At 46.3% G+C, this 12,393-nt stretch overlaps 1 protein-coding gene across 1 annotated transcript in view; it reads right to left on the reverse strand.

Annotated features, from left to right (window-relative positions):
• AKNAD1 (AKNA domain containing 1) overlaps positions 1–12,393 on the reverse strand; it is a 126,200-nt gene that overhangs the window by 16,505 nt on the left and 97,302 nt on the right. The window contains exon 18 of the mRNA XM_075615500.1: positions 3,883–3,993. Within this exon, the coding sequence (XP_075471615.1) occupies positions 3,883–3,993 (111 nt within the window). The remainder of the gene's footprint in view (positions 1–3,882; positions 3,994–12,393) is intronic.

Genomic DNA, 12,393 nt, shown 5'->3' on the forward strand with positions numbered 1-12,393 from the left:
GTGTGTGTGTGTGTCACTGTGTGTGTGTGTATGTGTGTGTGTGTGTGTGTGTGTGTGTGTGACACGGTGTGTGTGTGTGTGTGTGTGTGTGTGTGTGTGTGACACTGTGTGTGTGTGGGACACTGTGTGTGTGTGTGTGTGTGTGTGTGTGTGTGTGTGTGTGTGTGTGTGTGTGTGTGTGTGTGTGTGTGTGTGTGTGTGTGTGTGTGTGTGTGTGTGTGACACTGTGTGTGTGTGTGTGTGTGACACTGTGTGTGTGTGTGACACTGTGTGTGTGTGTGACACTGTGTGTGTGTGTGTGTGTGTGTGTGTGTGTGTGGCAGGCAGCTGACACGCGGCACCTAAGATGGCGGCGGCCGGAAGGACCCCCTTCCTCCCTCGCGGAGTAACTAAGATGGCGGCGGCCAGAACGAGAGGTGACGTGTGTGTGTGTGTGTGTCACTGTGTGTGTGTGTGTGTGTGTGTGTGTGTGTGTGTGTGTGTGTGTGTGTGTGTGTGTGTGTGTGTGTGACACTGTGTGTGTGTGGGACACTGTGTGTGTGTGTGTGTGTGTGTGTGTGTGTGTGTGTGTGTGTGTGTGTGTGTGTGTGTGTGTGTGTGTGACACTGTGTGTGTGTGACACTGTGTGTGTGTGACACTGTGTGTGTGTGACACTGTGTGTGTGTCAGGCACTGTAGGGTGGGGACCGGAGCTTCGGGGGGGGGGTCAGGAGCGTAGAGAGAGGGGGGAGCGTAGAGAGAAGGGGGAGCCGAGAAACATACAGGGGGAGTGGAGAGGAGGGACCCGGAAATTTTAAGCAACCCACCCCCCCTCCTATACACTGCCCCCCCTCCTGTCCACTGTCCACCCCCTCCTGTCCACTCTCAACCCCTCCTGTCCACTCTCACCCCCCTCCTGTCCACTGTCACCACCCCCTCCTGTCCACTGTCCCGTCCCCCTCCTGTCCACTGTCCCGTCCCCCTCCTGTCCACTGTCCCGTCCCCCTCCTGTACACTGTCCCGTCCCCCTCCTGTCCACTGTCGTCCTGTCCCCTCCTGTCCACTGTCGTCCCGTCCCCTCCTGTCCAGTATCGTCCCCTCCCCTCCTGTCCACTGTCGTCCCATCCCCCTCCTGTCCACTGTCGTCCCCTCCCCCTCCTGTCCACTGTCCCTTCCCCTCCTGTCCACTGTACCCGTCCCCTCCTGTCCACTGTTCCGTCCCCTCTTGTCCACTGCCCCCCCCTCCTGTCCACTGTCCCCTATTGTCCCCATCCTGTCCACTGTCGTCCCCATCCTGTCCACTGTCCCGTCCCCTCCTGTCCACTGTCCAGTCCCCCTCCTGTCCACTGTCCAGTCCCCCTCCTGTCCACTGTCCCGTCCCCCTCCTGTCCACTGTCCCGTCCCCTCCTGTCCACTGTCCCGTCCCCCTCCTGTCCACTGTCCCGTCCCCTCCTGTCCACTGTCCCGTCCCCTCCTGTCCACTGTCCCGTCCCCTCCTGTCCACTGTCCAGTCCCCTCCTGTCCACTGTCCCATCCCCTCCTGTCCACTATCCAGTCCGCTCCTCTCCACTGTCCCGTCCCCTCCTGTCCACTGTCCCGTCCCCTCCTGTCCACTGTCCCGTCCCCTCCTGTCCACTGTCCCCATCCCCTCCTGTCCACTGTCCCCGTCCCCTCCTGTCCCCGTCCCCTCCTGTCCCCGTCCCCTCCTGTCCACTGTCCCCATCCCCTCCTGTCCACTGTCCCCATCCCCTCCTGTCCACTGTCCCCATCCCCTCCTGTCCACTGTCCCGTCCCCTCCTGTCCACTGTCCCGTCCCCTCCTGTCCACTGTCCCCTCCTGTCCCCGTCCCCTCCTGTCCACTGTCCCCATCCCCTCCTGTCCACTGTCCCCATCCCCTCCTGTCCACTGTCCCCATCCCCTCCTGTCCACTGTCCCGTCCCCTCCTGTCCACTGTCCCGTCCCCTCCTGTCCACTGTCCCCTCCTGTCCACCGTCTCCCCCCCTCCTGTCCACTGTCTCCCCCCTCCTGTCCACTGTCTCCCCCCCCCTCCTGTCCACTGCCCCCCCACCCTCCTGTCCACTGTCCCCCCCGTCCACTGTTCCCCCCTCCTGTCCACTGTCCCCCCCCTATCCACTGTCCCCCCCCTATCCACTGTCCCCCCCCCTCCCCTCCTCCTGTCCACTGTCTCCCCCCCTCCTGTCCACTGCCCCCCCCCCCTCCTGTCCACTGTCCTCCCCCTCCACTGTTCCCCCCTCCTGTCCACTGTCCCCCCCCTGTCCACTTTCCCCCCCCTCTCCCCCCCCTTTCCTAGCGGGAAATTTAACTCACGGGCAACGCCGGGTCTCTCAGCTAGTGATACATAAAGCTTGGCCCCCTGCAGAAGCACTTACCAAAAGGCCCTCCTACTGTCTCTGTACATTCCTCCTACATAACAATTAGATTGTGAACTCCTCTTCCTTAATGTTACTTTTATGTCTGAAGCAATTTTTTCCCATGACCTGTTATTTATAATACTTGTTATTGATATGATTACCATGTGTATTACTACTGTGAAGCGCTATGTACATTTATGGCGCTATACAAATAAAAACATACATACATCTCACGCATGCGCAGTCATCGCTTGCCAACTGCAGATGTGCAAAGAGCCCTTGCCAACTGCGCATGCGCGAATAGCGTTTGCTGGTCGCTCATGCGCAATTGTAGCTTGCTGTGCGCAAGAGCAGGCGGGACGTGCCGATCACGCATGCGTGGTCGACAAGTGCTCTTTTACATCTGCAGTCGGCGCTCACCAGCGGGAGAGAAAACCGGGACAGAGCCGGAAAACCAGGACTGTCCTGGCTATATCGGAACATCAGGTTACCCTACCTATAACTCTTCCCCTAACTGCTCCCTATAACTGCTTCTATAATTCCTCCTGTACCTCTTGTTACATTGTGACTCTGCTTCAATTCGCGTCAATCAATTCCTTCCTGACTCCAGTAACAGCAATTAGATTTCTCCCTGGATCAACATCCATACCATGTTTACTTATTGGGTGTATTCCTGTATACCTTTCCTTTCTAAAAAGATGCACAACCTTTTTAAAATATATATCTATTGTATCTGCCATCACAGTCTCCATGGTTAATGCATTCCATATAGTAACTGCCCTTACTGTAAAGAAACCTTTCCTTTGTTGCTGGTGAAATCTCCTTTCCTCCAACCTTAAGGGATGGCCCAAGTCATTTGTACTGCCCTTGGGATGAATAGTTCTTTGAAAGCTCCTTGTATTGACCCTAAATATATTTGTATAAAAAAAGGTTTTAATAGAACAGGTCAAGCATCAGGGGTAATAACAGAAAAAATGGAGCGACGTTTCGGACTTCACGGTCCTTTCTCAAGCCCCTACTATTAAAACCTTTTTCTATTGACTTACAATTGGTGAGTGCTGTGGACCTTCTTTGGATCTCTGCTATATGTTTATTTGCTGCTGGATGGTGATCCTGGCTGCACTACAAGCGCCACAGCTGGAAAGATAAGTTTTTTGCCCTTCTTCTTTTTCCCATTTAGAGTGCCCTGAACTCTCTTGTGTGTCTATAAATATATTTGTATATAGTTATCATTTCCCCTCTTAGACGCCTCTTTTCGAATGTAAACATATCTAATTTAGCTAGCCTCTCCTCATAAATCAGATTATCCATCCCCTTTATTAATGTGGTGGCTCTTTTCTGCACTCTCTCCAGTCCCATAGTGTATTTTCTCATGGAGACTTGATAGCCTGACTCAATACTCCCTCTTTCCCCAATATTTCTCAGCCACACACTTGTCTTAACATTACCCCAGTTATGTCCCAACATTTGAAACGGTTGAGTCAAGTTAGAGTTTTTTTTTTTACATAAATAAATGTCTTTGTGGACTTTACCCTTAGATGCCTCCTCTCTCTCTGCTCTGGGGCGCCGAGTACAGCGATCCGAAATCTTGGGGTCTGCAGATATCAGCCAGTCAGAGCCAGAACAATCTTCCATATTACTACCTACAGTAGACCACAGCAGTGGAGAAATACAGGAGGGGATAAGTAATTTCCTAATTCTCTGCGTGAGCAAGAAAAGGTCATGTTTAAAGGACAAGGTGACTAATTAACTTCAGATGACCAGGGACAGGATCAGACTGTCCTGGGTTTATATGTAATGTAGGGTATTTTTTATTTATAAAAACAAAACATATTTATAAACATATCAATACAAAAGTAAAACATAAATTAAAAAGAAACGCAATATTACATATTATTTACACTAAATACAGAAAATGTTTACACACACATATCTGAACACCCGCCCATCTCTCCCAGGACTTTATATCCCACCTGTCTCTCCCCCCCTGCTTTATTTTCTTTATCTGCTCTATAACCTGTCCCCCTTCACAGGTTACAGGCACGAGAACCTGCTCTGTGGAGAGAAGACTGCGGGTGATCCACAACCTAGATTTAAGAAGTGCATTGATTAACACCACTGTGCTACCATTGTAGCCCTGCAAGTAATCCCTAAACACACTGTACACTATTTCACAATAGCTTTGACCCTTTAAATCTGGCATGTGTAATGAGGCGGCCATGCCCTCCCACATCTCCACGAGGAGGTGCTCTGTCGTCTCCAAGATCCCAGCACAGGAATCTCGGGGGCCGTTTGTATCCGCTATGTTTTTATACTTGAAATTTGCTTTTAGATAAAGACGCCCATGGAAAGTCAACCAGACGGTATCCTGAATCCCAAGAGGGATTCTCGGGTCTGATAGATTCTGTAAGGCTTCTTTCTGGTCCTCTATACCAGCGGTGCGCAAACTGGGGGGCGCGACCCCCAGGGGGGGCGCGAGACTGCCGGCGGGGGGCGCGGGGTTTACAGAGGCCCGCGCGCTTCCCGAAGGCACTTAAATTAAGTGCCGGGGGAGCTGCAGGGCCTCTGTAAACTTTTACTTACCTAGGCTCCGGCGGCTTCCTTCCTGCGTCGCCATGGCAACGCGGCGTCAAAATGACGCCGCGAGGTCATGTGACGTCACATTGCTATGGCAACGTGACGTCATGACGTCGGAGCGCAGGTAAGTGGGGGTTACGGGGGGCGCATGAGTGAGGGGACCGCCGGCAGGGGGGCGCAGGGAAAAAAGTTTGCGCCCCCTGCTCTGTACCACAGAGATTTAGATCTAATTTTCTAATTGTATGACACACATCCTGCTCAATATGACCCAGTACAATTTTTTTCTGGGAACGGAAGTAATTTCCAAAGCAGTTATTTTACATCTATTTAAGAATTTGTACATAATCCTCATATTTTCTGGCATGTATATACCTCTTACAATAATTATTTGAACATGTTTTCCATCTAGCCAGTTTTGAAGGGGAGACACCCACTTCCTAAAATATATATTCCAAAACTGGTCTTCTCTATTGAGAAAATTCTGCAAATTAAAACATACAAAAATGAGAGAGAAAAATAATACAGGGTTTACCATTCACAAACCGCCTCTCTCAGCAATTAAGTAATGTCTCGCTTTAACACGTTTAAAAGATTTCCCCAGAGTAATTGGAAAAAAAGGCTATATACAGTAAAGTAACAGTATTTTCCACAGGTGGAGGAAATACAAAACTTAAATAGACAAAAATAGGTATATAAAAAAAAACTTTAATCATTTACATTTTTTCTCTGAAAGAGAATTTCCACTTCTTCCACCTTTCTACCTTCACTTTACTCTTTTCCAAAATAAATTCCTAAAACTTTAAAAGAGGCATTGCCTATCTGAATATCCTCAGGTAGACTAAAAGGGGTTTCCTCTTTTCCTAACCAACAGGCTGCAGACTTATCCTGAGTCACAAGAGAGTTAGAAACATTTGAATATTTATTTATTTCCAGGCTTGTACCTTCAAATGAGCTTTTTGAGGCAATATAAATACATACGACACCCACATTTCTATTCCGCTTGGTAAATGAATATATACTGTATGCCATCTTCACTTAGGGTTGCCAAGTGTCCTGTATTGAACCGGACTGTCCTGTATTTGGACACTATGTCCATTAAAAAATGAAAGGTAATACTGGCCATGTATGAGTATACCGGTATTACCTATCTGGGCGTGCATGTATATACCGGTATTACCTCCCTGGGCGTGTATGTGTATACCAGTATTACCTCCCTGGGCGTGTATGTGTATACCAGTATTACCTCTCTGGGCGTGTATGTAACAGTGAAGGGGTTAACCAGGCTCACTAATAAAGGTTCAGCCCACTTGGTTACCCCTGATCTGTGTGTTGAGGTCCTCAGGTGTCAGCTCTTGGACCAAGATGTCAGAAATGCATTACTGTGAATCTGTGCAAATAATGCGACATTAAAGATTTATTTGTGTTTTGCCTTTCCTGGGGTGCTGGGACCGGGAGATTTCTAGGCTGTAAATTTCATGGTGGGTTTTCTGGAGAAAGTCTTTACAGAATGTGGCTATGTATCGGGGATCTGGAGTTATGGAATACCCCAGAAGTTGGATCCGGGAATCGAGTGAGATTCTCGGATGCAGACAAGCACATTGCTCCGGGCAAACTCTGAAAACGTTCTTCTGACTCACTGCCAGGATTCCTGCTGCAGCATCATTCAGACAAGGTAAATGGGTATGAAGGGGTTAATGCATACCTGCAATCATACATGGGGTCCCTAGTCTAAGGAGAGGTGCCCAGATACATGCCCAGGTACTCTGAACCTGTTATAGGGGTTCAGGGGGTCCTCCAGCTATGTGATAAAGCTTAGAGTGTTTTCTTTTGTGTAAAAGTTTGAAAGTTATTTTTCTAAAGTGTGCCAAGTATGAGGCTAGTGAGTGTAGGCAATACTGTATATACACTCACTCCATCCCTGACACCAGAATAGGGACTTATACATCTTTACCACACAAAAGACAGGACACAGTTTATTTTATTAAAGAGTTATATTTAATAGGTATATATGCTGATAACCTGTAAATGAACTGTGGGATTTCCAAGTCATGGATTCCGGGCAGACCAGATGGCTACCAAGCTTGGTGCCTATGGGTCTGTTCGGAGTCCGGACTTGAAAGCCTCAGGGATGCCAAGGTGTTAGAACAGGAGGGGTACTGCAGATCTGCTTGAGTACCCACATCCTGGGCTAACACAGGGCTATCTGGCCACCATTTGCCAGAGTCCAGACTCTGTGGAGCCTAGACAGCGGGTGGGCTCAGTATGCAAAGAGGCAGAGGTGCCAGGTTGGCGCATGGCGTTTTGTAGAATTAGAAAAAGGTACCCACCTGGCTTTACAATACCGGCAAATCGGTGATTGGCTGGCAGGGAAATTCCCAGGCTGTAGAGTTTTGTGAATGGGACCCAAAAAAACAATAAGAAGCCTTGCAGCCAATCGGGAATGCAGATTCCAAGCGCCAAACCAACAGCGGCAAATTCAAAGATGCTCTGTACTGAATAGACGCGAGCTTGCTTCCAAGATTTTGACTCAAGAATTCTTCTAAGTCCCACTTCTGAAGAACGTAGCAGTCGCGGTTGGCATTGCATGCCGAAATAAGTTCCAGGACTTTCATGAGTACCTACAGGTCATTGGAAAAGGCTCCTACTGAGGTCATTTTTGTGAATTTCATTTAAGGATAGATTTATTCATTAGCCCAATTCCCAGTAAGTGTGTTAACCCTGTAAAATGTGTTCCATTGTGTGTACAGCTGCGACCGCCTTTATCCTAAGGCGGCCGTAGCCGAGCCGCTCTGATAACCGCGGCCAGTTTTCTTTTTTTCCGGAGCGGTTTTCGATATGTTAGCGGTTGGATTTTTAGCGCTGTCTGCAATACTGCAACACCGTCTAAAATCTCAGGTGGCCGTTCGTGAGCTGTTGTGTTAAAAGTCTAATAGCAATTCAACCTACAGTAGATCCGTACATTTTCTGCAAGTCTGTGTGCGCGCGCAGTAATTGTAAATGTGAAGATTTATACAGTATTACAAAAATATAATGGCGCGTCTTCTTCGAATATAAAATGATCACATTTCTACAGTATATGTATTATTTAGTAATCAATACTTTAACTTATTTTCATACTGTTGATTTTATGCGCGTGCGTGTACTGTATGTCTCATTTGAACATTGTTGAAACGCATAGGCGAGTTACAGTATCACATTTCGGCGCATTAAACATTATGATGATGTTTTGAAAATATTTATTTGAACTGATAATCCATCATACAGCGCTCTCCCCCCCTCCCCCCCCTCCCCCGCACACACACACAAGGCTCAAGGATTTCAACTTCTTATCTACACCTCTCTGTTAATGAATATACAAGGGGTAGGTCCCCATTTTGTGTATCACCTATTTTGTCTGCAAGTATAACCATAATGAATTTTGCTGTAACAGCCTAAAATCGTAAACAACTAGTTATTGTTATAGTAAACTGCTTATAGAGCTAAAACTAGTTATTGTTATAGTAAACTGCTTATAGAGCTAAAACTTGTTATTGTTATAGTAAACTGCTTATAGAGCTAAAACTAGTTATTGTTATAGTAAACTGCTTATAGAGCTAAAACTAGTTATTGTTATAGTAAACTGCTTATAGAGCTAAAACTAGTTATTGTTATAGTAAACTGCTTATAGAGCTAAAACTAGTTATTGTTATAGTAAACTGCTTATAGAGCTAAAACTTGTTATTGTTATAGTAAACTGCTTATAGAGCTAAAACTAGTTATTGTTATAGTAAACTGCTTATAGAGCTAAAACTAGTTATTGTTATAGTAAACTGCTTATAGAGCTAAAACTTGTTATTGTTATAGTAAACTGCTTATAGAGTTAAACTAGTTATTGTTATAGTAAACTGCTTATAGAGCTAAAACTTGTTATTGTTATAGTAAACTGCTTGCGCTTTATTTTTATATCAAGGACTTTCTGTTGACACTTTTCCTAGAACATTTTAACCCCCCAGCATATAGTTTTTGCTTAAATAGCAATGTATGACAATGACTCATAACAATAAGATACTGTAAGATGTTATTGACGTATGTAAACTTGTGACACATACTGGCGTGTTCCAGGGTACGTCACGAATGCCTATAAAAGCTTATGCACTTGAAACAATAAACGAGAAGTAACTGAGAAAAACCTTGCGTGTCCGAATTAATTACTTCTTCCGAAACCGTTGTTTCCAGCACAGCACACTAGATCGTAGGTGTCCTCCTGGTAAGCTCTTGAACCAAGGAGAGGGTCGCTTCCATAAGGCGGAAAGCAGGAAATTTGCACCTCTCCCACACCATTCATTTGTAATGGATGGCTTTCTGGCTTGAATCTTCCCGAGCGTGGCATTACATTCCTGTACATGCGTGTATGACTTCCCATTCATTTAGAAGTTAGTTCAAGTTTTAAAAATATTGTTTTTTTGGTTGTCGACATGGGCTTGCATAACAATTCTGGATATTATGAGAATCAAGTTTTAAAAATATCTATTTTTTTACGGTTATCGATATGGGGCTTGCATAACAATTCTGGATATTATGAGAATCAATCAGTACTGTTGCATTTTAATTCTACACTAGTCATGTACGTTCTTTATGAGGTGGGTGGCATATACAGTGATTTTTATTTGGGGGTGTGGGGATCAAAACATTATGATGACCTGTTGAAAATATTTCTTTAAACTACAGGTAATCCATCATACAGCTTTCCCCCCTTCCCCCCGCACACACACAAGGCTCAAGGATTTCAACTTCTTATCGACACCTCTCACAAACCATTCATTTTCAAATGGTTGGCTTTGTGGCTTTAATCTTCCCGAGCCTGGTGTCACACTTCTGCGCCTGCGTGTAATTCTCTTTGGGTGGGACCTTACAATATGTAAAAAAAAGTATTGTATACTGTATGAAAAAAACCAGCATACGGTTTCAGGTTTTCTATAAAGCTCACAGTTATTCTATCCTAATCCATAAAAATGGCACTGCCACTAGATTGTTGCCTCCGGTACGTGGATTTTTAAATCAGATTCAGCAATGTGAAAGCATCGTTACAAAAAGCGACATTATTTATCGAAATCCCTCCATTTGCAGTTCTCCGCCTGATGACAAAGTTTCTTTTCTGAGGAAAAATAAAAGTATTACTGTAATGGTTGGTTCAAATTAGTCAGTCCCCTAAAGAAGTTCCCACAGTCAGTCCCCACAGTACCCTCGATCAGTACCAACAATAATTTTCTCAGGGGGCGTTTCTTGTTCACATACACGCATGCGCCTAGATGTGATGACACGCATATGCGTTTCAACAAGGTCCCAATGAGACATACAGAAGGCGCATGCACCTAGCTGTCCACCAATTGTTCAGTATCTACTGTAGAAGCTGCTCAGCCAATGATATTGCTGGACTACATTTTCGCGAATTGTGACTAAAATAATAGACCTAAATAACCTTAAGCAAAGCGATTGATTACAAGAGAATCGCTTGACTGTGCATTGATATTGATATTTCAAACAAAGAATAAAATACGGCAGCCGTACTCACCATAGACTTTGCCAATCGGTTGGCGCCGAGCCACTGCCACCTGTCTTGTATTCTTGATTATACACATACACGTAGTTGACAGGTGACAGCGGGCCTGCTACACCTGTAGTTGACAGCTGATGAAGTTGGAAATCTATTTGGTACATGCAAGCTTGCTGGTATCTGTACGTGAAATCCTGCTCAGGCTGCAGGTATCCAGGTGGGTACAGACAGCAAGGGTTGCCGGTCAGCAGGTTTTCACTGACGGTCGGACTGTTATTGGAAGCCGGTGTTGGCGCTGGCGCATTGCTTGCCTGGGACTGATGATGCTTAATTGGTTTTTACCATGACATTTCGCCTTTTGAAGTCTTCATGATCAAAGGTTCTGGAAAAGTCTGGCGCAACACACCTATACCCTCCTCTAACTCTGGGTGCGGGACCAATACGAAAAAAACACGGATCGATACATAACCTTTTCCTTATTGCACGCGTCCACACACGAGCATCTGATGAAAATTTGTAAAAGTCATAATTTTCGAATAAAATATTGAGAAATTTGACCAACTGTGGCCATCTTATCATCTTCTGCATTAATTGCGGACCATATTAAATAAGCGTACGTTATGTTGGGCTTTTTTGACACATACTGCGGCGGTGTACTCATCTCGGAACTCTGAACAATACTGTAGAACACCAGACACTGTGCATTTAGTTTTTAATATGAAATGCCTAAATTGATAGAGTATTGTAACTTCTTCAGTACCAAGGTCAATGCACAATGGACCACTATGGTATTTTTTAAACACCTGCAATTCGACACATTACTGAAGCACATGTACAGTACTGTAGTGTACGCATTAGAATGCATTACAATTCATGAATATCTGCCACCTGGCGGATACGCGAAGAATTGCATCCAATTAAATCCGAACCATTATCATTAAACAGATCAAGCGCGGGTGACGCTGGCATGAATGCGGCATGAACGCGGTCAAGCGCGTGGCATTCTTAAAAAGTCACCGGAAAATAACCGAGAAGTGTTAAAATAAAAGCGGCCGCGGCTGTATGTATTTTCCTGAAATAAATTACAATTTATTTTACCTCTTTGCTTTGCTCAATCAATGATCCCGGTATAAAAAGGTGTTGATAAACCTTGTCTCCCGTGACAATGTATACCGGTATTATCTCTCTGGGCATGAATGTGTATACCGGTATTACCTCTCTGGGCGTGTATGTGTATACCGGTATTACCTCTCTGGGCGTGTATGTGTATACCAGTATTATCTCTCTGGGCATGTATGTATATACTGGTATTACCTCTTTCGACGTGTACTGTAGGTGTATACCAGTATTACCTCTCTGGGCGTGTATGTGTATACCGGTATTACCTCTCTGGGCGTGTATGTGTACACCGGTATTACCTCTCTGGGTGTATATGCGCAGTGTTCGACAAATAATGATATCCACACGCCCGTGGCGTGTGGATTTAGGCCGCTGCTGCAGCTCTATGAATTTCCCCTGCTCGAGCCAAATTTATATATATATTTTTTTAATAAATAAGTAATCCCCCTCCCTGATTGGCCTGCCGCGAGGAAGAGGCAACCCCCACCCCACCCCGCTTGCTGCCCAGGGCTGGATGACAAGGTAGGCACTTCCCCTCCGTCCCACGCTCCTTTGGTTACCCGCGCAGGCAGGGTAATAGGAGCGGGGGAAAAGGGAAGCAGTCTGGGCGCAAAGGGGGTGCGCGCCTGCGCGCATGCGCTGGAGGGGGGGGCGGCATGTGCAGTTCCCGGCCACGTTTCCCATCAGGGAGGTTGGTGTGGCCGTGCGGCTGTTCCTGCTCACCACCGATCCCACCGTCGCAACTAATGCCCGACCTCCCCTTGACACCCCTCCTGGCTGCAGCCTGGGCGCACGCGCGGCTTGCCACGTTTCC

This window comes from Ascaphus truei, chromosome 10 (genome assembly GCF_040206685.1).
Source record: "Ascaphus truei isolate aAscTru1 chromosome 10, aAscTru1.hap1, whole genome shotgun sequence".
Classification (NCBI taxonomy): Eukaryota; Metazoa; Chordata; class Amphibia; order Anura; family Ascaphidae; genus Ascaphus; species Ascaphus truei.